The sequence below is a fragment of the Prunus avium genome, chromosome 2 (genome assembly GCF_965620075.1).
Source record: "Prunus avium chromosome 2, drPruAviu1.hap1.1, whole genome shotgun sequence".
Lineage (NCBI taxonomy): Eukaryota > Viridiplantae > Streptophyta > Magnoliopsida > Rosales > Rosaceae > Prunus > Prunus avium.
The window spans coordinates 33,736,304-33,760,114 of NC_142285.1; the positions used below are offsets into that span (position 1 = coordinate 33,736,304).

Here is a 23,811-nt window from a genome sequence, read left to right on the forward strand (position 1 = left end):
ATCCGGATAAGAGAATAACTGTATATATATATATATATATATATATATATATATATATATATAAAAAGCAAAAGGCAGAGAATGGTGAAACATTCAAAATACCAGAAAATGCCCTTGGTTAATGCAAACATTAAGAATTGAAATTATTAATTAAATGAGGATAATAATATGGTAAATTCACACTTTTTCATATTTAAAAAAAATTAAAATTAAAAGAAAAATCAAATAATTGCCTATTTTTATGGAACACAACTACCCATTATCTTTTTTAATTCTAAAATAAATTTTAATTTTTTTTAAAAAAGCCTCTCGCAGGCGCGGAAGCGCGTGCGGAGAGGCTAGTATATACACAATGGAATATCATCTATTCCCAAATTTCTTATATTTTATACCACATGATGTGACATGTTTATCTAAATTGTCACTTAATTAAATATGATGTATTGTATTTTAATAATATTATCATTATTTAATAATGGAATATCTAATTATTATTCTGTATGATTCACCAAAAGTTACCAAAGAAGGATGAAATCAACGGTTCTTCAATTCAATGCAGTCAAATTTTGTTCATTATTTCATTCTTCTTTGAGAGCTATGAATATTATAAAGTTCTTTCCTAATATATAAGAAAAAAGAGAAATTATGTTAAATATATATCTTGGTGAAAGAAAAGAAAAATTATTTACCCAGAAAAAAAAATATACATATTAATCGAGAGAGAGGGGCAGGCACATTACTCTTTCCTTGTTTGAAACCGGGGACGGTATAAAACCTAATGTAAATAGGATAATTAGAAATATGCATTAATTTATTTCCTATATCGTAATGAAAGTTATAAGTGGGAACAAATATTTATTTTCTAATTTAATTGGATAATTAAATAATTATCCTAGCGTAAGTAGGATCACTAGGAATATGCATTAATTTATTTCCTAATTTGATTGGATTTCCAACATGCATTAATTTATTTCCTAATATCGTATTGAAAGTTATAAGTAGGAACAAATATTTATTTTCTAATTTAATTGGATAATTAAATAATTATCCTAGCGTAATTAGGATAAATAGAAATATGCATTAATTTATTTCCTAATTTAATTTGATTTCCAACATGCACTAGGGTTTAGGACGTTGAATTAAAATATTGGAAGATATCTGTTTGTATATAAATAGGGCGGAGGGGGGGCGCTGGATGAGCAATTGAAAACATATAACCGTGCATTACGCTAGACCAAGTGAACAACTTCCTTCAGTCCCAGTTGAACAGCAAGATGATGGAAGCCTTACCCAAGGAAATTCTTACCGACATCCTCTTGAGGCTGTCGGTAAATTCGGTTTGTTGCATCAGATCTGTATCGAAGGCCTTGTTAGAGATAGTTGACGACGCCTCTTTTCCCACGCTGCACATGCGGCGTCGCATATTCGATAATGTTCCTCAAGTGCCTCGACTTGTTCTTCTTTCTTGCTCTCGTTTTGGTGATCAAAGGATGCACCCATTGAAATACGATGGCAACAACTTATTGACAAGGAGCAAAATTGTTTCCGAATTCGAGGACCCACAGTTTTCTTATAAGCAGGATTTTGTTTTCTGCAACTTGTTTGGCTTTACTAATCTTAATACGGAAAAAAGAAGGTCATGCTTGTTGGTGAATCCTTTCAAGCGAGAATTTCTAATGCTCCCAACAACGAGTGACCTCCAAGTTCCGGCCAACAGTTTCTGCAATTGTGATACTTACGGCATGGGATTTGATATTATGACCAACACCTACAAGATTGTTCGTGTCTCTTTGTATAAAAAGAGGGACTACCAGACCCGCGTGGTGACGGCTGAAGTTCTTGTATTAGGGACAAGCTCATGGCGGGAGTTACCCTCAGCTCCCTCTTGCTATCCATCCTACAATATGGCAGCATCTACACATGGAGAAATGCATTGGCTGGTTAGTGAAGATGACAACACGGTACATATACTTTCTTTTGACTTCAAGAACGAGGAGTTCTATTGGACTCCTCATCCCCTCGCGTTAAAGAAAAAGCTGGATCTTCCGCTTTTTATTCACTTGCTTAATTTCAAGGGATCTTTGGCCCTAGTGGATGTTTCTTCGTTAGATATAGAGATATGGTTATTGGGATTGAAAAATTATGATGATAAGAAGAAACGGGAGTGGGTGCTAAATTACAAAATAGATATCCAACAACATCCTCTTTGTCTTGGGAGTCATAAGCCTGGGCAGTTCAAGTTTGGCGAGTGGGAGCAAGGCATATTTTTCCACAAGGAGACCTATCTTGATAGGAGACGCTATTTATGTAGAAGTATATTCTTTGTGGATCTAACATGTATGTCCATTAAGAGTGTACTAATCATAGATAGACAAAATTCTACGGTCTATAGTTGTACCGACAGCATGATTTCTCTAAAGAATTATGGAGATCTGGTTGAGGTAGAAGAACAAAGGTACTCAACGGTTATTCTTGAGAATGAAGCAATCACCCTATGAAGACGACTAGGATAGTCTTTCTAAATGTGGCGAATGAGATCACGTCATATAATTTTCAACCATAATAACAATGATGTACGCCTTAGTTTTGAAGCATCTCTGTAAGAGAAGTAATATATTTTTTCCACTGTTATGCCTAGTTTTTGCATATGGTAGGAATGTACGTAACTATGTACAAACTGCATACCGAAATTTCTAAATTGATGGAATCCTCGACAATTACTCATTTAGCTATTTTCTGCTATCCTTGCAGCGACTTGACTGTGTGGACTACATTTTCTACTATGCCTATATAATATAGCTAGTACTTTATTAATAGAAAAGTAAAAAAGCAGCATGAAGAAAAGGTTTAAAGGTTGACTCAAGACTACATTTACTGAGGTCTATTTTACAATATATGGCTTCTTCATTCTTTAGCATTAGGTTAGGTTGTTCAACAATTCATTCGATCTGTACGTTCCGATAACCCTCTTGACTTGAGTAGTCATTGCTTTTGGACTCGGTGATGAATCAGAGCACAACACACACAGAATAGTTGTATAGGCTTCTTTTAATTTATAATTTTAACGACGACTCAGAATAGTTGACTGATGCACAACACAAACACATATATACGTACGGTGCTTCTATTTCATTAGAATATTTGTAAATCTGTTTAATTTTGTTGCAGGAGCCATTGGCTCACTAGTGAGCCTAAGAGGGTGTTAAAACTGTTTTCATATGATGTCTGTATGCAGCCTCCTTCATATCATATGGGGATAAAAAGAAATATATATAAAATTATCTCCGTAGGAGAAGCTATTTCTGTACGAACAGTGATGATATTTGAAAACCATAAGTGGGTTTTTCAATTGGCAAACACTAAATCCATTTGAATAATCTCAGCTTCTTCATGTAAAATGCGGAGATCGAGAAGTAAAGGTTTGTGACTTACTTTGATCAATTTCATATTATCTATCCATGTATTTAATATATATATATATATATATATATATATATATATATATATATTATTTTTTTAGTACAAGTTATAGTCTAAACTACATGAATAGGGGTTTCTCGCACACACGCACACAACTAATGCCATGGGGTTTCCAACCTGAGATCTCCGGTCTGAAAGTCAAGACCTTTTTCCACTCGACTAGACCTCGTTGGCCATGTATTCAATATTTTGTCCAGGATGATGTCATCAGAAGAAGCCAAGAATTTTAATGCTCAAACCATAAAATCCAATCAAAATATTAGTGCTGTCGCCCAAAAAGGTATCGGTTTGAATTTATAAATATTCGCAAGCGCACGAATCGGATGTAGTATAGACATGTAAGAGTGAGGTCAAACAAAGTACTCTCTATGCTACCAAACATAGGGTGTGAAGGTTGCAAACAAAGTAGGCATAATGCTTTATCCAAAAAAAAAGTAGGCATAATGCAATTATTGGCTTCCAAATTAGGTTTTTTGCACCATTAAATGAAAAGATTAGAACTTATATTGAAGTTGCTATGGGACATTTTCCCTACTAGAAATGTTTCTTCTAATACTACCAACGTACAAAACATTCCTAAATGGGGTGAAGTTGAGGCTAAAGCTGCCCTCGTATCTCTTCTAGCTGTTCATGGAGCAAGCATGCTATGTCTTAAAAGGGTCAATATGTTAAAGAAGCTTCATGAATTTACAAATAATAGGTCCTCAACACAAGACACGATCCAGCACCATAAGTACCTTTTTGCCTATAAAAGGCAGGGTTTTTCTCAGAAGCATCAACTCAAGCTCAACTGACCATGCTGCATGTCTTAGAACGGTTGGCACGTTGAAGAAACTGGATGTTGCACAAGATGAATGTGGACATGTGCGTGGTGTGTGGAAGTAGAAATCTAATTCCAATGAGCTTTAAGATTTTCAAAGACTCAATACAAACTCATTTGAGAGTACAAGTTCAAAATTTATCAGAAACATTAACAATACATAAAAAACTCTTTACATAGGCTTGGGGGACTCTGGGGATTTGGGAGGTTGATGACAACTTCTACAGTTGTGCCCTATTTTACCACACTTACTACAGCATGGCGACTTCCTTGTTCTGGCCACTGTCACCCGCCCACTCAGGCTGCGTGCAGTAGGTTTCGTGATTGAAGCTTGTTGCTGCATGTTTGAAGAAGGAAAAGGAGAAGGTAAGAAAAAGCACACATAAATTGTAGGAGTCTATAGAAATGACTGTGTACCCATTGTGGTATTACCGCTAAGGGGCAAAGGAAGATATTGTGGCCAACTTCCTTGCACCTACTGCAGAATTGATGGCTGACTTTGGCGCAGCCTCCAGTCTGAAAATTGAGACAAAAGGACAGGAAAAGAAAATGGAAAACAGAATTAGCAACACTTTACTAGAAAAAAAGAAAAAAGAAGAGTAAAACTTTGTAAGTAAACGCAGTAACAGAGTTAGGAATCTGTAATAGGAGCGGAATTGGAGAAGATAAATCTACAAATAACCAGGGCCCATGTCAAAAAAAATTTATAGAGAAACATAATAAAAAGAAGTATCTGATCACCTGCTTGGGATTATTTTCCGCTGATTCGCTATTCTTGTAACGAAGCATATCTTCCACTGAGTTTACTCGTATTCCTGGTCCCAAATTCACATAATACTGCAACACCACAACAAATAAAGTTTTTAGTTTGAAGAAATTATGAGGATAAAGTACCATGATTTGCAAAACGTTTTCAGTATCACAAATTTTTGGCAAATTGTTCCTTCTATTTATTCATCCTGTATTTCTGAGAACATGGTTTTTCAGACATTAGCCCTAGGAAAATCAAGCATAAAAATATGAAATTACAAACATTACAAGAGCTTAAGGCTAAGTGCTAAGATAGAATATCATGTTCCATGCGTGAAGATTCAAAACTTATAAAATTAGAGGCAGTTACGCTCTTTTTCGTTTTTCTAAAGATTTGCACTGTTGACAACAGTTTTAAATGATTTGAAACGAAGAATTATAGCATGACACAATGCTTTTATAAGTAGTTCTTCCAGTGATCTTACTAAATTATAGAATCTACTTACTGTAGCAGTTTAGTTCAATCAGAAAGTAATTAGGCAACTGATTCATCTCTTTAATGACTTTCCGTCTTCCTTACCAGGCAGGGTTAGCTTTCTACCCTATAGTGGCTGTTATACCAGTCTCATGACTTTCGATAGCGGTTCTTGAGGAAATGAAAGAAAAAAATTAATGTGTGCCACCATGCTTTCTAGCATGATGAGACGCATCACTAGAACTAAAATAAATTAGAGGAATCTACAAAGAGACCAAGAAACAAATATAGAATTTTCTTGTCAATAAATTTCCATTTTCTTCATTTGATAGCGGTGTTTCTACTGAACTCGTGACTTTTGATAGCTGTTCTTCAAGAAATGAAAGAAAAAAAATAACGCGTGCCACCAGGCTTTCTGGCATGGCGACACGTGTAACTGAAACTGACATAAATGAGAAGCATTTTCAAAGGCAATCATAATAATGCAAAATTTTCATTTCAACAAGTTTCCATCTTCCTCACCTATGTGACATTTAGTTGAAGAGAATTTTTAAACTTCCATATTGCTTAGATGGTTGCCAATCTTTGCTTGCTTACTTTTAACTTTTTCGTGGGTAGAGCCATCTGCTTTGATGTTCTTCATATAAGTTTCAACCTATGAACTTCTTCTGGTTTGTGGCTAGACACAAGCTTCATTTATATTTAAAAAATTCCTTTTTGGTGAACATTTTGGAGATGTTATTATAATTAACTATCCAAAGTTGGCAATTACATTATTAAAATTTGAGTTCTAAAGCACTTTTCTTCTGTATGAATGTTAGAGAATGATGGTCTTAAGATCAACCTATTAAAGTTGATAGCATCATATTAACAGCATCTCAATGTCAATGATCAACTTAACTATTGCTTTTGGCCTTTGTAGTTTGTGATGTTTCTTACTGATTTTAGGTATGCTTTTCACATGTACCTAATAATCTCTTAAGTATTTTATGTAAGTTCTAGTAGAGGAGTTATGAACTTGTTATTTAAGGAGCTACACATTTTTTCTGGCATTGCTGCATGTTAAAGGAGGACATCAACATAAACAGAAACAAAACCGTACCCGATTTAAATCCAAAATCACATAGAAATAAGGTTAAAAGAAATTAAAAAACTTGACCTGTAAAATTGATACATAAATGAAAGACCAAAAACAAAAACAGAACCCATGTCACATCCTGCAATATTCTAATTAATGGCCAGCAAAAGAGAACTTAAACCGATAACATTCATGATAAAACTAGCATTCAGAAAATTCCATAACAAAACCAGAGAATTCAAACTTCACACTCAATTAGATAAAATTCCAACATCTAAATCAAGTTAACAGTTCTTATTACCTTAACCTTAGATCCATCCTCTTTTCTCTCGGTTCCCTGAACGTAACCAGCGGGAAGATTGCTCGAGCTCTCACCAGCCATGTTCACAAGCTTCAATCTTGCAGAGACCCAAAATACAAATAAACTCAAACTCTCTCTGGGACAATCTTTCAAGCACTAAGCCTGCAATATGAACTAGGTTATTAAAAAGACCCTGCCCTGAGGAGGAAAAGATGCGCCGGAAGCCACGTGTCTCCATTCTGCTACTGCAAAACAGAGCGGTTACAGGCAAGAGCTGAAAAGGAACTTGATCTTTTCTAAGGATTAGCTCAGGATTTTGCTTTTGCTTTGCTTGATTTGGTAGGTTCTTGAATTTGCATGAGGAAGAGGACAGAGAGTAAGTGGGTTTTGAGCTGGATTTTCTGTGGGAGTGAAGATTGGCGGTTTTGGGTGTGAAAGAGGCATTTGGATTTTATTGCCATTTCAGGTGACTGAGCTTGGAGAGCGTGAGGAAACTTGAAAACAAGCCGTTACTGATTTGAATTGCTGTAGGTGGGTCTGTAAAACGACGAGATCATGCAACATCCGCCTAATAGCACAATCCCTAATTAACCCGATCTCGCCAAATCAGGGAGGAATAATTTATTTCCATTAACGGAATTATTCCTCTGAAACTCTAACCTCCGAAGCTCCTATAAATAGATGGCTACACACAAGGGTTGAGGTACGTCTAAAATTCCTACGGAAACTCTGTAGAAAATTCCTCTCACAACCCAAGCCGCCACACTCTCTCTCCCTCCTACACAAGGCTCTGGTCACCACTCACGGCTTCGGCCACCCGGTTTACACCTTACCTATATAACTTCGTACTCTATTTAGCTATTGTTTTCTCTACAAATCAATTGAACTAACTTAAGCATCGGGGCCTTTAGTTAACACCCCCTGGGTGTGATCCTCTTATTTTGATCTATTTTCCAGGAAGAAAGAGGCAGAGAAGAAGAAAGGAGAATCCTTCAATCGAATATTCTTGTGGGACGAAAATTTACTCCCACAATTGTCTTATTGGCCAGATAGCAAAATAATACTCTCATTACAAGAAAAAAATTTTAGCCATTTATGGCCCCCTGTTTTTAAATTCCAAGATTCTCATTATCTTCATTTAAAATTGCAGGGGTTAATCGGGTGTGGCTTAGTGGAAAATTGCAGGGGGCAATCGTTTAGTTTAGTGGAAAATTGCTTTAATTTGCAAAACAGAGATCTCATATTTGAACTCGTATGTCATCTTGATTTTGTATGTGAAGAGCATTTGTGCTCACCAAATGTTATTTTATTTTCCCTTTATGATTTATTTTAGTATTTATATTTATAATTTTCTTCATTAAAATATACTTCATTGATTTAATTGATGTGACATATGATATGGATATGCCACATGATGTGGCATATAAACATGGGATAAAAATATTATAAGTATATCAATACTCTTTGTAGAATGTAATTTTCTAAGCTATGGGATAAGAATTAACATATACAATCATAGAGTTTGGAAATACTTATGGTAATTAAAAAATAGCTTTTATTCTCATTTATTCAGTTTTCGATTTCGTACTTTAAAAAATGTTTGCACAGTTGTTATGGCAGTTATTTGGTCATAAAAGTATATAGTTTATTAAAACGCACAATTTTTTTATTTTTTATTTTTTATTTTTTATTTTTTATTTTTTGGGGGTGATGTTGGGGGGCGAAGCCCCAGAAACAGACTGCTCAGAATGATTCAAACAAACCAACAGAGTATGAACAACTCCTAGCAAATCATCAAGAAGCATCGAACTAACCCAATAGGGAGCAGACTCAAGGGTGCATAGACCAAGGTCCATGTTGTAGCTCCAGTTAGCTAGAGAGAGCGTCTGCCACTCATTCTAGAGTGGCTATCAAATTGGTCCATCATAGCGCAGCATCGAAGTATCAGTGCGGAAAGAGGATGGTAGCCAAACAAGTCTGGTTTCTGCACAAGCTGGACAACTGTCTGCAAAACAACCCCCAGACTTCAGCTTCAAGAATCTGGCCTTTCCCTAAATTGACAGAGAAGCCACTAGCCCAATCACCCCTCGAGTTCCTGATAACACCACCAGCACCAATGCAGCCAGAAGAGCTTCTTCGAGACCCATCCACGTTGAATTTGAATTGACCATTACTGGGAGGTTCCCAAGCAAGGAAAACCTGGACTTTTTCTGATTCTTTAGCGGTTGCCCGGGCAGCCTGCATCCATTGTCTAGCAGCAGTGAGAGCAGTTTAAACTGGATCATAATTGGGTTCCCCAGCAGACTGAAAATATGACGGTTCCTCCATTTCCATAAGAACCAACAAGTAAACACAAAAATAATAAACCACTGGATTCCATCAGTCCTTTTAGCTTTAGACAGTAATTTCGAACAAAGCCAAGGATGAATATCCATCAAATAGAATTTAGTTTAATAGTTAATTTATAAAAGGTATTTGAGGTTTTTATATGTGACAATAACAAAGTTATAAACAAAAATTAATTCCAATACTCATTAAGTAAACATGCTATGAGTGGATTTTCATTTCCTCAGCCAGAAGTGAGAACAAACACGGCAGAAAGTACAAAGTCATCGCAATATGTATTAAAACGGAAATCCACAACATAGTAAAGTTATGTACATTGCAATTATAATTACAAATACAACCCCTCCCCAATTTCTCTGTTTTGTACTTGTCCAGAAAGACTAACAATGACAAGAGACATTATTCAAATCACGTCCTTTGTAAAAAAAAAACATTCCTCCATTCCCATCCAATTCTCAATTTCAGGAAACAAGAAGAATAAAACAGGAGCTACCCTTTTACACCACTTGATTTGGATTCCTCGGTAGCCAAATAAGCATGTCCTGAAACTGACATAATAAAGAATCTCTGAAATATTGTTTCATACAAGCAAACAACAAACAACAACATTATCTTCCCGAGGCTCGTTTACCTGCAGGCATAGGCAGCCCAAGCTCCTTACATTGTTCTTCATCTGGTTGTAAACTCTTTGGGATTGCACCGAATATCCTTCGTGTTGCTTCAAAACCAGAAGCCACATGATGCACATATGCCGATGCACCCTCCATGCTACCCGACAACCCCAATGAGGCAGACATAAAGTTCTTTGTAGGACTTTTTGACAGTTTCCTTGTAAATTCCTGGTCTAGCTCAGTAACCCTTAAAAACCGTTCTGTGGCAGCCTCCCATGAAAGCTCATGCCTCTGTGCATCAGTCAGCTGGGCAGGCTCTTCAGCAAGTGCATGCCGTGTGAGCTTAACAAACCCATCACCATTGTCATATGTTCGGCAATTTGGGAACTGCTTGAAGAATTCATTTGAGGGGTGATTGGCACATACAACAATTTTACCCATTGCCAATGCTTCTGCTGTGGTGGTGCAAACCACGTCTGTGGTGCTTGGATTGAGAAACACTTTATAACTGAAAGATATACAAGGATAATATGTAAAAATTCCAACCATGCTGACCCTCTCTATGAAAGGGGGTGTATTTGGAAGGAGAAGGGTTCAAACGGGTAACAAAATTGCCCTTGAGCTCACTGATAATAACCATGAGACTAATTAAATTTCCAAACCACTTTTTCCCTTGGAATACCTACATTGCTATTATAATTAGAAATCATTGCATCTACATATGAGTCAAAAATCAGAAATCAATGTTCAAAGGAGAGCCATCCTATATTTTCATCCAAAAAATTAAAAGATTGGTCAAGACTCAAGTCAGACGAGCTTTCAATAGAATCATTGGTTGTGTAGTGCAATGTTGGACAACCAATTCTTTCTTTTTCAGAATGTCATCAAAATTATAGACTATTAATTTGATCTTATCAGCAGGTTGGCCAGATAGGTAGAAAGCTTACTCATGAAATAGAAGATCAGCATGGTCACGCCCAGGGTGGACTCTAACAGCCAGTTCCAATCTTTTAGCAGTTTCCTGAACTTGATCAGAGTCCTCCCCAGTTCCATATAAATCGACCTCAAGTCCAGTTAATTCCTTTTGATGATCACGAAGAAGCTCGAGTAGCTCCTTGTAGCCTTTGCTCCACACCATCTTCCCAATGTAGTAGGCACCTTTGGTGAAGGCCTGGATTCCATTTTGTTGTTGCTCTTGCTTTTTCTTGCCTATCTCAAGAAACTTGGGGTTGACTCCATGAACATTGCAAATTATGGATTTAGGATAATCCTGGGTGGCAGCAGATAATCTGATTACCTACAGTACATCATAGTTGAGATCTGGTTAGCAAGCATATCAAGACAATGACAATAATATAAGTCATTCATATCTCCCCAAATTTCCACTTCTAAATAAAATTGTTATAGAATATCAATTTCTAATAATATAAGCCATTCTTGTAACCAAAAAAATATATATGTCATTCATCTCTCTCTCTCTCTCTCTCTCTCTCTCTCTCTCTCTCTCTCTCTCTCTCTCACACACACACACACACACACACACACATGGCCTACAACTCATATGTCTCCAAATTATACAAAACGTCATTACTATTAATCATGAGCAGAGTTATCTAAAGGATCCAACAAACTATCGCCACAACTGTGCTGTCATACAGCTAACAAGTCCAAGAGCAAATTTCACCAAGTCTTATAAAGAATCTAGAACAGGCTAGATAAAATAAATTATGGAAAGAAAAAGCGTAACTACCCAAAAAAAGCCATATCAAGAAAACTATCATTTATCCAGATGTACCTTGTGACAATATAAACTGACAACCCAATTATTAATATATTTTAGAAGAAATGCTTTCATTCTTCCATTCTTCTCCCTTCTCACATATTCCAAATAATTGGTGTGCACAATTCCTACAACGAGCCGAAATTTAATTTTCCATCTCTTCCCATGATGATACCACGTAAGGTGCTCTGGCTCCTCAAGGATGGCAATATCTGCCTTTTCATCAGGGATTCTTTCCGAAATATCTCCAGCAGCAAGAATGCTCCTTTTATCTAAAGAAAACTGCAACAGAAGTGACAACATAAGTTGATACTACGATATAAGGCATGGAAAGAAGAAGAGCAGCTATCCTTGATGGTGCCAAAAGCAAGAAAAAGGAGAATATTGCATAGGGAACAGGGGAAGATGAGTCAACGTGGATGTCCACCAGGTTGACTGGGCATGCAGATTATAATTTGTTAAATTCGTAAATGATTGGAATGTAAAGAACAGGAAAGTCCCAAAAGGACAAAAATAAATAAATACAATTTGTGATTCTTAAAATATAAGCAGTTTCAATAATAAGAAAAACTGGTCAGCTACACAGCCTACCATGAAAAAGGCAAAAGCATCCATGCTCTTTTGGTGTTACATAGATTACTACTCTTTGATTCCCTTGATATTATAAAACTCTCAACCAGCAAGTAAAATGGATTTGTGCATGTACAACGGTAATTGCAATAAATTAGTGGGTATATTTACCTTTCCAGGATAAAAAAGTACACTAAAATCAGATTTGAATCCAGTCCTCTCATCAACCCAGTGACGGACATAAGTCTCCTGCTCTGCTGGTGAGCTGAACGTGATGTTGTTGGGATATACTAGTTTTTGGTCTTCCAATGATAACCAAGGAATGACCAAAGTGACGATTCTCTCCCCGTCTTTTGCAAGATAGGCTGCACGGAATAGAGGGTTGACGGCAGTTCCAGTCATCCATGGAAGGCTTGCAGTAGTGAATATCGCAATTTGCCGCTTCTTATCCATCCAATCATCAGGTACGCATGTAAAAACCAATCAGCTTTGTATACTACTGCAGTGCTCTCTTACAATTTGGACAACACAGACTGGGAATAAATAACCAATTGTACACTGCATTGAGGAATAAATATGAAGTATCACTCAAACTGTATAATGAACTATGAAAGTTGTAACACCTTAAAAATGAAAGCAGCCCAAGTAATTTAATCACAGTTTGTATTAAATGAACACAGAAGCAAAAAATACTGTCATGGATGGAAGTATGATTTGTGGGACATTTTCCCCGCATTCAATACTTATTTTCAGAACTTATACGTAGTTCTTTGATTCTTTTGCAACAATTAAACATTGCTTATGATTATAATTTACAGTTCATATTATAAATACAGAAAATTTGCATATACAGAATTAGATTCCCCCAAAAAAGAATCAAGTGGACAGAGTAATTAAACCCATTTCACTTTTTATTTTTCAATAATTTCCTGCAGATTGATAAAATTACAAAAAAAATTCCACCATACTCCCAAGCTTTTGAGATCGAATACATGGAAAAGCTATCTGAATACACCAAATCCTTTTAAATTTAGAATATGAAATTCGAGAAATGTAATCGAAACAACCTAATTAGCTCGACAGGGCTCAAACAAATACAGAACAGAATTCTCATAATTTTTTATTTATTTAAAAAAAGAGCATATATAATTAAGCAAAGAATAAACAAATATTATGAAGCAAATAGTTTCTGACTGAGAAAACTGTACCTTACAAATTTTCCGAAGTAAAAAAGGAAGAAATGAAGCTCAGGATCTGAAGGAAAAGTAGGCAGAGACGAGAGAAGAGAGAGAGAGAGAGAGTGAAAGATGGTTGGTTGCGTTGAGTGGAGGAGAGGGAATAAAATTTTCCGCGTGGGCGGTTGGTTGCTTATACGACGTCGTGGAATAATACCAGTTTCACTGTTTCACGTCAAAGCGCTCTGAACAACACTCTTCTTGGCCTTGGTCTTGGTGGTCAGTTGGTGCGGACGCAACGTTAACTGCGAAGGCCGTTGTCCTTCAACCTCGTGGAATGGTACCCTTTTTTATATGGGAGTTTCACTAAAATACCCAAAATGGGGGCTGAAATTATAAAAATACCCAACACCCAAAACACTTTATAAACATACCCAAAACTCATCATTACACACACTCAAAACCCATTTATAAACATACCCAAAACCCATCATTACACACATACCCAAAATCCATTTTGGGTATGTTTCTATGTTTAAATAGTGCTTGGGTATTTTTATAAATACATGTCTAGGATTGGGTATTTTTATAAATATCTATTTTTATATTCCGACCATATTTTTTTTATTTTTTATTTTAGAAAAGGACTTCTAATTTTATATTAATTTTAACAGCTACAAGGTATGTTTGTTTTGCACCAGGGAATCCAAAACTTGTCATATATTCATTCTTAGCACTAATGATATAAATAAATTTTACACCATTTAATTTCTATAAACAAACCCAAACCCAAAAAAAATCCAAAAAAATCCAAAATATGACAGCTGGACCTATTGAATTTAGTTTTGATTATTAAATTACTTTGATGCCCTATTGAGTGTTTTAAGTTTTTTTATGTGGTTTTGGAGTTTGGCATGTTTTAAGAAATCAACAGCAGTTTTGTAATTTATAAGAAGTTAAAAGCATTTTTTTTATGTTGTAAATTGGCTTTAAGTGTATTTCTAAAGTCCATTTCATATCGGTTTTTTTTTTTTAAAAAGATAATAATTCGGGCTCTTATATTGAGTATAATAGTGAATTTCCCTTCTGTTTTTTGCTTCTTAGGCCTTATGAGTAGACCTGTAAATGGGTCGGATTTGGATCGGATATATCTCAATTCAAACCGAATCTATTTATAATCAGATTATCAAATTTGAATTGTATTCGGACTATATTCATATTTGTTACGCATCGGATCAAATTATTATCGATTTATTTTGTGATGTAAAAAAAATAAAATCATTAGTGGCCAGGCCTCATTCTTTTATTGTATTTATCTACTTTTTTATATCAAATTTTGATATTTTATCATAAAAATTAGTTTTAAGTGTGTTCTTAGTGTATATAAACTAAAATGACTCACTCACATATAAAATATTAATATAAAGCATAGAAAAACAAAATTGTGCTTCATACTAAGTTGGATCGCATTATTATCGGATCAAATCAACTATAATCCATATCTTGATCCATTTATAATCGGATTATCAAATTCAGATTGTAATCAGATTATCGAATTAAGAAGTCCAATCCATTACTTTTAACTACATAGGATTTGGATCAAAATCTCATCCATTGGCAGGTCTACTTATGAGTGTACAAGTAGCTTTGTTTTATATTTAGTAATAAGTACAATTTAACTTCATTTTTCTAATCACGTTTATAGATAATAATATAAAGATTTGAAGTTAGGAAGTAGACAATGACCAATTGGTCTAGTGATAATTTGATTTCGATTTATTGGAGGAGACTCGAAGTTTGAAAAACTTCAGATTTTATAGACGATAGTTTGTTCTATTGTAATTTTATAGAAGAAAGTTTGTTCTATTGTGATTTTATAGACAAGAGTTTGTTTTGGTGTTGAATAAAAAGAAAATAATTCAATATAATTAAGAAGTTATATAATCTCACTCCTCAATTAGATATGGTGTTGAGTTAAATAAAATTTCAGCATAACATAAAATTCTTCACGTTTAGTGGGTGGGACTAGATCGGACTATTTCAATTAAAATGAACAAGAATCATGACCGTTGTTTGGTGTGATGAAACTCGACTTATTAAAATGGATAACAAAACAATCCCACATATTGTATCTTACAAGTCACACCACCTCTATAAGTGAGACTCATAAGAACTGATTTGGACTTAACTCCAATCCAAGTCAAACCACCAAACGAGGTCTTAATGAAGCCATACTCTGTTTTATCTGTATATAGAACATATGTATATTTATTTATATCTATTCTACTATTAGAACAGACATCAATTAAGTTAGAAACATGAGAAAACATTTTCTTGTCAATTGTGGGAAATATATATATAGGGCAATATCTTGTTTTTAAAGTGACACCATCTTCTAATAATTACTTCAAAAAGTAAGAGATTAGTAAGCTAAAGGATGATAAGGGCATTTCCATGTTACACGCCCAATTTCCAACTAATTGCAAACGTGTGAGATCACATAGAAGATAGATCAACGCAACCAAGCGCGTGAAACAAATCCAAAACCCATTTCCAGCGAAAAAAGCAACAAACAAACACAGCGTCAGGAGGGCTGGTTGTTAGGCTGATGCTTTTATTAACACCCAAACCCCGTCTTAAAATTACGGAAAACCCCCCACAAAAATCCCCACATAAAAGTCGCTTTTAAATCCCCAGAATTTTTCGAACAAAAAAAAAACAAAAAAAAACTTGCCCCAGATTTTCGTACCGGGACCTCTGAAAATCGAAAGTTTTCCAGGTAATAATTCCTTTTCCCCTTTTTTTTCCCACCAATTTTACTTCTTTATACCCCCACTGTATGCTGCTTTACGTCTGGGTCTTGATGTTTTGATTCGGTTTTATGGGTATCTGGGAGCTTGCTTTTATATTCACCTTCTTGTTTGCTTTCCGAGAAAACCCACGGAATATAATATGCTTTCATTCTTGCTGTTGTTTGGTTCACGGGAAAATTTGATACTTAGCTGAAGTCGGGTAGATTAGTATTCATTCGAGTTGTAATCAAGCTAATGACTTTAAGCAGTGTAAGCTAGAATGTTGCTTTTAGCCTAGGGAAAAAGTGCATGCTTGATCTGAGAGTTTGAATCTGTGAAACTTTGAATTTTAAACTTATTTTTAGCATTTGAAAAATGTGCTTAGTTTTGAAACAATTTCTTTTTTGCTTCCAGGAGTTATTTGTTTGTGAGGGCTCTGTACAGCCCTTTAGTCTCATTTGCATCTCAATTCAGATTTTGATGAAAAACTTTGTGCTTAAGCAATTAGGGTGTTAAGAAACTCTGAATCCAAATGAAAAAGTTAACATCTTATGGCTTATGGTATTGTTGGAATGTTGAATTTGACAATGATTCTTTATGTTTTCCTATTACTAGTTTTGAGCTGGAAGAGATGTTGATGGGTCACACGGATGGTCTATCTACGCCTCGTTCCTCGAGGACCAAGCTACTTCCTTATGCCGAATCCGAGATAGAAGAGGATGACAGTGCAGACTGTTCTGAGAAAATACTATACTCGGCCTCATTTGAAGAGCTTGCAATGAATATCGTTAAGTATGACACTGTTATTTGGCTTTCTATATCAATATTGCTGGTTTTAGCTTGGGGAGTTGGCATCATCATGCTGTTATATCTGCCCTTTAAGAGATATGTTCTTCAGAAGGATGTTTCCTCGCGCAAACTATATGTTACACCTAGTGAGGTAGTTTACAAGGTACGGACATAATTTAAACTTTATCTTTTCCAAAGACTGCATTGAAGCAGTCTCTATTTTTTGTTACTTATATAATAAAAAATACGTTAAAGTAATTCTTCATTTTTTTCCTCTCCAAAAAGGTTTCAAGGCCATCTTTCATACCCTTCTGGGGCATCACTACAATTGAGAAGCATGTATCCCTTTCCCTGGTGATTGATATCATTATAGAACAAGGTACTCATTTTGGCCTTACGATGCCGTGCAACCTAGTAATATGCCTACATTCACTCATCACTAATTCTAGTCCTCCTTCATAGCTTACATTTTGAATTCATGCACATAATTTTGTCTCCAAGTCATCACTCCTAAAGAACATGAAACTATTATGCATTCCATGGTGGAGCCACACTTCGACCTGAAGTGGCCGTGCCCGCCCCCAAGAGCCTCCAATAGCCCATGCAAGATCCATAACAAGTTTACAAAACTATCTGCAATTGTTTACACAATTTTGAAAAACCTGTGTTATTATCCCCAACACCCCCAAGAATAAAAGCTAGCTCCTCTACAGGGCGAAGTAAATAGTCCTGTAATAAGGTGGCTATAAGGTTTTTGCATGAGAAACTAGGTTACCATCTTAAGAGTTTCATTTTTCAAATGAGGAATGGAAATGTAGTGCAGAAAAGAAAAGTTAAACAGCTAGAGGCAAAAGTCCACAGGGCATTATACAACAAGGTCTCTAAGTGCACTACAACATATAGAAGTTTGCTAGCTTGCATTGCACTATAATGGATGGCCAGTTGCATGTTGGTTTGGAAAATTGCATCATTCATCTCCGCATTAGCTTGTTGACTATAAATTTGATTTCAATGTCCTTTTGGGTTAGCAAAGTTACATGGCATAGGTACTAACAGTATTTTCTGTTTCATTATGTACAGGTTGCTTGCAGTCAAGGTATGGAATTCATACCTTTAGAATTGAAAGTATAGCACATGGAAAAGCTGCGGCTGTAGATGAACTACAGGTTCAAGGGGTTTCTAACTCTAGTGGTTTGAGGAAGGTGAATAAAACTTTGTCTTTTAGTTGTTATGTTCTTCTTGTCTGAATCAGGAAAACTAATCAGATTTTTTGTGAACATGCATTCTCTTCCATTACTATTGTTTTGTCTTACACCATTAAAGAAACTTGTCATGTTAAATTACAAACTGAGATTTTTCGTTGTTGCATGACTAGTAGGTCATCATAACAGAAGCTGCAAAAGCCATACAAGATAGTGGTATAAGTTGGAAGCCTACTGCTCCCACTGCTGAAGGGGAAAGCATGGCTTGCACTGGATCATTGAGTGAGGGACCTGCTGTTTTGAGATCACCATCCAAAAGCTTAAAGGTATTCGATTCGTTGATGGAACTGTTGCAACAAATAGATTTATTTTTTCCATCTTTGTCAAACTTGTTTCAATTCTTTTTTATTTTGTATTTTGAAAACTTTTTCAATTCGCTATCCCTGGCCAATTCTGTAAGGCAGGTATTTGGTGGATTGATTAAACATGTTTTTGCCCATATTATGCAGATGGCAGCTTCACCACGCTATGCCTCAATAGAACGCAGAGGTGTAGTACCTGGGGAATTGCTGCTTAATAAGATTGAAGAAGTCAATAAATCTGTGAAGGTATATGTCTTCTTCTTCTTCCCGTTATTTCTTTTTTTCCTCAGTGGAGTGTCTCTCTAGCTGCTTGATTAATGAGTGGCGTTATCAAACTTCAACTTCCTTAGTCTTTGGTGTTCAATTACTTATTTTATGCTGCACTTGCTCATCTTCATAACAGAAAATCGAGTTCTTAATAGAGAAGTCTCGTACTCAGCCTGAGTAAGAGCAGCTGAAGTGAAGTCAGATAGAACCTAGGCCTGTGAATTACCTTTGGCAAACAGAAATCAAGTGGTGAAAGAACAAAGAAGTTCAAGTATTTCGGCACTTGTCTGTAACTACTGGAATAGGATACTAATAGCTTCCCCAGTTTCCTCGTTTGTAGCTGTATAGGATGTTGCAAAGTTGAAAAACGGCACATGATTTCCTTGTTGTCTCCTTATGGTAGAGATGTGCATTTTCTTGTGATTTTCTCTGTATTTTTGTATCGGCTGACATTGCTGAGGCATAATTGTATGAATTTTGACTTTTTAACTTGTTTGTGTTTGGAAAGGGAAAAGACTTCAATATTTTGGATTGTCCTTGTGACAAAAAATCTTTCTTTCTTAGTCCAATATTTTAGACTTCAATATCTTTTTTTTCTTTTGGGGAAAAAAACTCTTGTAATAGTTTTACAATGTGAATGATTTTTGGATAGTAAGGTATGTTTTTGTCATTACATGTTTTTGATGATGACTTTTAGTTACAAGTATTTTTGTATTAGGTTATTATGTGAGGCCTCAATTTAAGTTTAGCCCAGGGCCCTCAAAATCTTAGGGACAGCCCTGCCAGTAACAAGGTCATTTGGTGTGAAACACATGAAGAAATATATTAGTTGTGAACCTTATGTGATCGTAGAAATGATAGATGATGAAATAGAGTTTCTTGTATTGGCAAGTCATCCGCTATGGATGGTAATGTCCAATCAACAAGCTGTAGATTCCATTATACAAATACAGAATACCCAGAAAGCAACAAAGTACCTTACTCAGCAAGCACTCAATATGAATAGCTATGATCATCATAATGATATTTCATGTGTAGTTGTAAGATTTGGTGATTAATGAATGTAAGATTTAGGTCATGTATGGTGTCATTTCTATTTATTAGATAGGATTATGTTCTCTTTTCTTTACCATTTCTATTTAGTAGTAAATATTTTTCATAATTAAAAAAGAATCATATATCATTTCTAATTTTTTTAAATTTATTTCTTGAAATATCAGATATTTCATAGCAAACTGTTAAGTATTGTTCAATAATTACAATGTTATACTTTCACAATCAAGTTATGCAACTTGAAAAAATCATCCATGGAAAGCTCTTCTGGTCTTGACTGCAAAAGAACAATCAGAAGAATAAATTTAGCAGAATACATACATAGAGCTAGACGCAGGAGCTTTAAAACCTTTTCCCAACATATTGGTAATTTGGTAAGCAGAAAAGAAATAGCAATCAATACCGTTGAAGGACGACCAACATTTCCTAAAGCATTTTCAATCTCCGGGGGCGTGCATATGTGCTGAAGTGATCTCCTCAACATCTTGCGTTTCCCATTAAAAGCAGAATTGACCTGTACGCAACATACAAACAAGGCGTCCTACAATGAGGGCAGAAAACAAAGAAAGTGCCCTAATTCATCTTGCTTCAAATCATTAACTTATGCTTTGCGGGAGAGATGAAACAATGGAAGAATTGATTGAGAATAACAAGACTATTGACCATTATTTTTTTCAGCTTAAATAAAGACAACATGCCTTAGACAGGATACTGATGTTTTGACTAGAATGAGTATTAAAAGCCCTATCCCTACAACTGTGTCTTAGAGATTAAAAAGGTTAAAATTTCAGCATCTGTTGCTTCCGTTCATTACAGGAACAACATATATTTGGCAATGAAACTCCGTAATAATATTCTAAAAAGAATGATAGATTATGGAAATTGAAACAACCATTGAGAAGAAGCTTTTAGTCGAGGACACTGGGGGGTAGTGTGCAGGTTGCTTCAGCTTAAATTTAACAACAGCAGCATCAACCTGCAACACAAGCAACATCTTACTACTTGGTTGAAGTTTCAATAAAATTGTTCTGCTATGTTTTTAAACAAAGTACAATAGACAGTGTTAGAAGGCATATATATTATATATAAAACTTTACGGGATTATAAATACTTACATTAGGCTGAGGAAAAAAGTTTGTCCTTGGAACCTTAATTATGAATTCAGGATCTGAAAAGGAAAATGACAAGCAGAAACTAAGTCAGAAAAAAAATATATATATGCAATCAAAATTTTGGGAAAATAAACTGTTATGGGTCAAAAACTGTCCAGCAACAAATGTAGATAACTTGTTATCTTGTATTATCTCCTAGTATTAGTAATACTCAATTACTCATTACTGGTTAAAAGAAACAGAAGTATATACAATTGCATCTCACTGGCATGAAAACTATCAGACTAACTTATGTCACTCTTTCACTGTATACAAGTTGACACCTATTTCTTCTAGGTTCTAGTTTGCTATACATTAAACAGCTTCAATAATTAGATTAAATTATCAATAGCCTACTATGTCCAAATTAAATACAAACATAGAGATACCTGAATAGAAATTGACTAAGATATTGATGGGCCAGTACTCAGATGTCCGCAAAGATGATTCTACCAAGCGCAAAGCTGTCTCCTCCTGAAATGATCTTACCATTATAGTGATCGAAGGAATTAGTTATGACCACTATCAGATCCATAAATTCAGAAGTCTAGGGATCTAGTTTGACTTGCTCTGCTCCTAAAAGATCCAATCTCATACTCTCTACAATCCCTTTTCCCTATCCTACTAAAGCTTCAGGCTATTCTTGAATTATATGCAATCCAGATAACATCACCAAACAGTGAAAAGGGCATCAATACAAGGCTACATAATATAATTTTACAGTCATAGATCAATAGAATAATGCCAACTTGGAGTAAGAGAACTACATCAGAAAAGATGTCACCCATTGGAAGAAGTTGTTTGACTACATCTGTACTTATATTAAAGGGTATATTAGCGACTACCTGCAATCAAGAAACTCAAATAGGCCTTTTTAGGATATCGTGGACATCGGGAAAAGACCAACTGTTTTCATTTGAGCATGGATTGTTGAAATTAGCATGCATCTCATTCGGAAGTCAAAGTCATTTTAAGCAACCAAGTAGGATTCTTACTTTTGCATATCTTGAATTTGCACCAGATTGCTCTATACTTCCCAAAAGTGATGACATATGTGAGTGAATGTGACATTTGACAAAGTCCTCTTTCAAAACCTACAGGTTTCAGTTCTTGCAACATTAGTCACCATGGCATCAGCAATAAAAACAGAAAGAGCATAAAACCCTCAACTCCATTATGTCCAGGATTCAAAGATGTTGCTCTAAATACACCCTTTTAGGAACATACTACCAAGTTTGTGCAGAATGCTAGGTAAGAGCTCATTTCCTAGTAGCATAAGGCGGAGCTAAATATGACCAAAATGTGGTTTACCTTGAACCGTTCCACCTCTGCAAGTCTTTCACTCACAAGAGTAGCCATGTGTGGATCCTAAAGCACATAAAACACCCTACAAAATCAGTGCACATTACTAATAGCAATTTGTCAAATTTGCAACAAATACTTGTTGCAGGGTTCAAAGACCCAGGATTCTAATTGACTAACCAGAGAAGAAACACACACGTACACAAACAACCTTTTCAATTCCGAGCACAAATGCACCGGCACTAATAAGAACATTTGTCAAAGAACCTGTTCCTGGCCCAATTTCTAACACCACATCACCTTCTCCAACATTGGCCGCAGCAGTGAGCTGCTCGTTGATCTCAGAGTCCAACATATAATGCTGGAAATACACACAAATTAAACAAAGTAAGAAAATTCAAAACCAAATCATTCAGAAAATAAATCCGAGGCTACTTACCATTTCTAGCATACAATACATACTAAATTTGGAAAAAAAATTTAGAAACATAATTGGAACCAAACCCACATATTATCTTCCACACATTGTCTAAGCAACTAAACAAGAACACGGAATTTGAAAAATAAAAAACAAAGAGAAAAAAAAAAGGAAAATTTATTAAGTGGGAGAAGAAAGTCGAAACGAGAGAGAGAGCGAGAAGGAAGTGAAAAACCTGGCCGAGGGATTTTCTAGGGAATCGGCCTTTGGAGTTGAGAGCAGTGAGAGTGGCATGGTAGTCATCTGGGTTGCTTCTTCTTCCTCTTCCTACTCTTCTTGTTGTTTTACCAGCGCAAGCTCTTATATAACAAAGTGATGATGATGATGATGTGGGTGTTCGTGCACCGGGTTTGCTATTGTGGGAATGGAGTTTTCAGTTTAATAATAAGATTTTCAGTGGGGGATATTGGCGGGAGAGATTGCTGAAGAAGAAGAAGAGGTGCCGAGTTCATGTTTGTTCAGTGTTCACTGTTGATATATTTTTTTTAATTTAAAATTTTATTTTTGGGATAAGTAAAATTTTATTACGAAAAAAAGAAGGAGATAAAATGAAAAGGCAGCATTTTCAAAAGCAAGCCCAAAGAAGAACCATTTGCTGTCCATTTACAACAAGGAAGCCTAAAGCTAAACAACAAAAGTGACATAAAAATACTGTGTAATATATATTCATTAATTTTCTCGTATGTGTCGAAAATAATTCATCAAAAACTCAAATGAAAGATTTATGCATATATGTTAAACCGCAATTGACAGAAAAGTAAAAATTCGTAATTCTAAGAGAAGAAGACAAGCATTTTACTAAGCGTAATTAGCTCGACCCAACTTTCTTAGTTAAATTGCAAATAATATCTTCACAATAAATATTGTACATCCATTAAATTGTTGCTCACACTACTACCTTCATCATTAGCAGAAATAGCAGTAACCTCTTTGCCACTTTCCTTTTTAATAGCATCCCCAACCAAAACAAGAGCAAAATGAAGCTGACCGCCGTTGTCGTAGCCACCGTTAATCTCATTGTTGTTATGA

General features: G+C 35.4%; 5 protein-coding genes across 12 annotated transcripts; 2 read left to right on the top strand and 3 right to left on the bottom strand.

Moving 5' to 3' along the window:
- Positions 1–1,277: 1,277 nt before the first annotated feature.
- LOC110759317 (F-box/kelch-repeat protein At3g06240-like) lies at positions 1,278–2,498 on the top strand. Its single transcript, XM_021961366.1, has one exon. The coding sequence runs from the start codon at positions 1,278–1,280 to the stop codon at positions 2,496–2,498; it is 1,221 nt and encodes a 406-aa protein (XP_021817058.1).
- Positions 2,499–4,368: 1,870 nt separating this feature from the next.
- Positions 4,369–7,554, bottom strand: LOC110759350 (uncharacterized). The gene is made up of 4 exons (XM_021961401.2): positions 6,905–7,554; positions 5,042–5,137; positions 4,733–4,816; positions 4,369–4,637 (listed from the first exon to the last, which is right to left on the bottom strand). Exons 1-4 carry the CDS (start codon positions 6,983–6,985, stop codon positions 4,473–4,475), a joined length of 426 nt encoding a protein of 141 aa, XP_021817093.1. The 5' UTR covers positions 6,986–7,554; the 3' UTR covers positions 4,369–4,472.
- Positions 7,555–9,501: 1,947 nt separating this feature from the next.
- On the bottom strand, positions 9,502–13,693 carry DGD2 (digalactosyl diacylglycerol deficient 2). Of its 2 annotated transcripts, none has more exons than XM_021961346.2 (6): positions 13,420–13,693; positions 12,383–12,769; positions 11,657–11,923; positions 10,809–11,158; positions 9,882–10,369; positions 9,502–9,792 (listed from the first exon to the last, which is right to left on the bottom strand). In XM_021961346.2, exons 2-6 carry the CDS (start codon positions 12,662–12,664, stop codon positions 9,740–9,742), a joined length of 1,440 nt encoding a protein of 479 aa, XP_021817038.1. In that variant the 5' UTR covers positions 12,665–12,769; positions 13,420–13,693; the 3' UTR covers positions 9,502–9,739. The 2 variants fall into 2 exon arrangements, with proteins under 2 accessions (XP_021817038.1, XP_021817037.1); XM_021961345.2 differs by having other exon boundaries at positions 9,502–9,798; positions 13,420–13,692.
- Positions 13,694–16,005: 2,312 nt separating this feature from the next.
- Positions 16,006–19,287, top strand: LOC110759293 (uncharacterized). Of its 2 annotated transcripts, none has more exons than XM_021961347.2 (7): positions 16,006–16,165; positions 16,794–17,130; positions 17,253–17,346; positions 18,048–18,169; positions 18,346–18,495; positions 18,679–18,777; positions 18,935–19,287. In XM_021961347.2, exons 2-7 carry the CDS (start codon positions 16,810–16,812, stop codon positions 18,977–18,979), a joined length of 831 nt encoding a protein of 276 aa, XP_021817039.1. In that variant the 5' UTR covers positions 16,006–16,165; positions 16,794–16,809; the 3' UTR covers positions 18,980–19,287. The 2 variants fall into 2 exon arrangements, with proteins under 2 accessions (XP_021817039.1, XP_088104545.1); XM_088248419.1 differs by lacking the exon at positions 16,006–16,165 and adding an exon at positions 16,235–16,448.
- Positions 19,288–19,989: 702 nt separating this feature from the next.
- PFC1 (Ribosomal RNA adenine dimethylase family protein) lies at positions 19,990–23,277 on the bottom strand. 6 transcript variants are annotated; one of them, XM_088248008.1, is made up of 10 exons: positions 22,958–23,277; positions 22,516–22,665; positions 22,314–22,370; positions 21,998–22,096; positions 21,752–21,847; positions 21,392–21,476; positions 20,967–21,019; positions 20,744–20,827; positions 20,255–20,365; positions 19,990–20,128 (listed from the first exon to the last, which is right to left on the bottom strand). In XM_088248008.1, the coding sequence occupies exons 2-10, from the start codon at positions 22,657–22,659 to the stop codon at positions 20,063–20,065; spliced, it is 795 nt and encodes a 264-aa protein (XP_088104134.1). In that variant the 5' UTR covers positions 22,660–22,665; positions 22,958–23,277; the 3' UTR covers positions 19,990–20,062. The 6 variants fall into 6 exon arrangements, with proteins under 6 accessions (XP_088104134.1, XP_088104129.1, XP_088104130.1 ...); XM_088248003.1 differs by lacking the exon at positions 21,752–21,847 and having other exon boundaries at positions 22,958–23,268; XM_088248004.1 differs by lacking the exon at positions 21,752–21,847 and having other exon boundaries at positions 22,507–22,665; positions 22,958–23,266.
- Positions 23,278–23,811: the final 534 nt, after the last annotated feature.

Bases quoted from the DNA above. Each gene is read 5' to 3' on its own strand.
- LOC110759350 (XM_021961401.2), bottom strand. From the start codon at position 6,985: ATGGCTGGTGAGAGCTCGAGCAATCTTCCCGCTGGTTACGTTCAGGGA. The intron at 5,138-6,904 runs GTAATAAGAACT...GTGGTGTTGCAG, and splicing joins AGGATGGATCTAAGGTTAAG to TATTATGTGAATTTGGGACC. The intron at 4,638-4,732 runs GTAATACCACAA...TCAAACATGCAG, and splicing joins TCTTCCTTTGCCCCTTAGCG to CAACAAGCTTCAATCACGAA.
- LOC110759317 (XM_021961366.1), top strand. From the start codon at position 1,278: ATGGAAGCCTTACCCAAGGAAATTCTTACCGACATCCTCTTGAGGCTG.
- LOC110759293 (XM_021961347.2), top strand. From the start codon at position 16,810: ATGTTGATGGGTCACACGGATGGTCTATCTACGCCTCGTTCCTCGAGG. The intron at 17,131-17,252 runs GTACGGACATAA...CTCTCCAAAAAG, and splicing joins CTAGTGAGGTAGTTTACAAG to GTTTCAAGGCCATCTTTCAT. The intron at 18,496-18,678 runs GTATTCGATTCG...CATATTATGCAG, and splicing joins CACCATCCAAAAGCTTAAAG to ATGGCAGCTTCACCACGCTA.
- DGD2 (XM_021961345.2), bottom strand. From the start codon at position 12,664: ATGGATAAGAAGCGGCAAATTGCGATATTCACTACTGCAAGCCTTCCA. The intron at 10,370-10,808 runs GTAAGCTTTCTA...TATATCTTTCAG, and splicing joins GCTGATCTTCTATTTCATGA to TTATAAAGTGTTTCTCAATC. The intron at 9,799-9,881 runs GTAAACGAGCCT...TTATTATGTCAG, and splicing joins TGGGCTGCCTATGCCTGCAG to TTTCAGGACATGCTTATTTG.
- PFC1 (XM_088248008.1), bottom strand. From the start codon at position 22,659: ATGTTGGACTCTGAGATCAACGAGCAGCTCACTGCTGCGGCCAATGTT. The intron at 22,097-22,313 runs GTAAACCACATT...TGAAACCTGTAG, and splicing joins CAGAGGTGGAACGGTTCAAG to GTTTTGAAAGAGGACTTTGT. The intron at 20,828-20,966 runs GTAAGTATTTAT...CTTGTGTTGCAG, and splicing joins ACTTTTTTCCTCAGCCTAAT to GTTGATGCTGCTGTTGTTAA.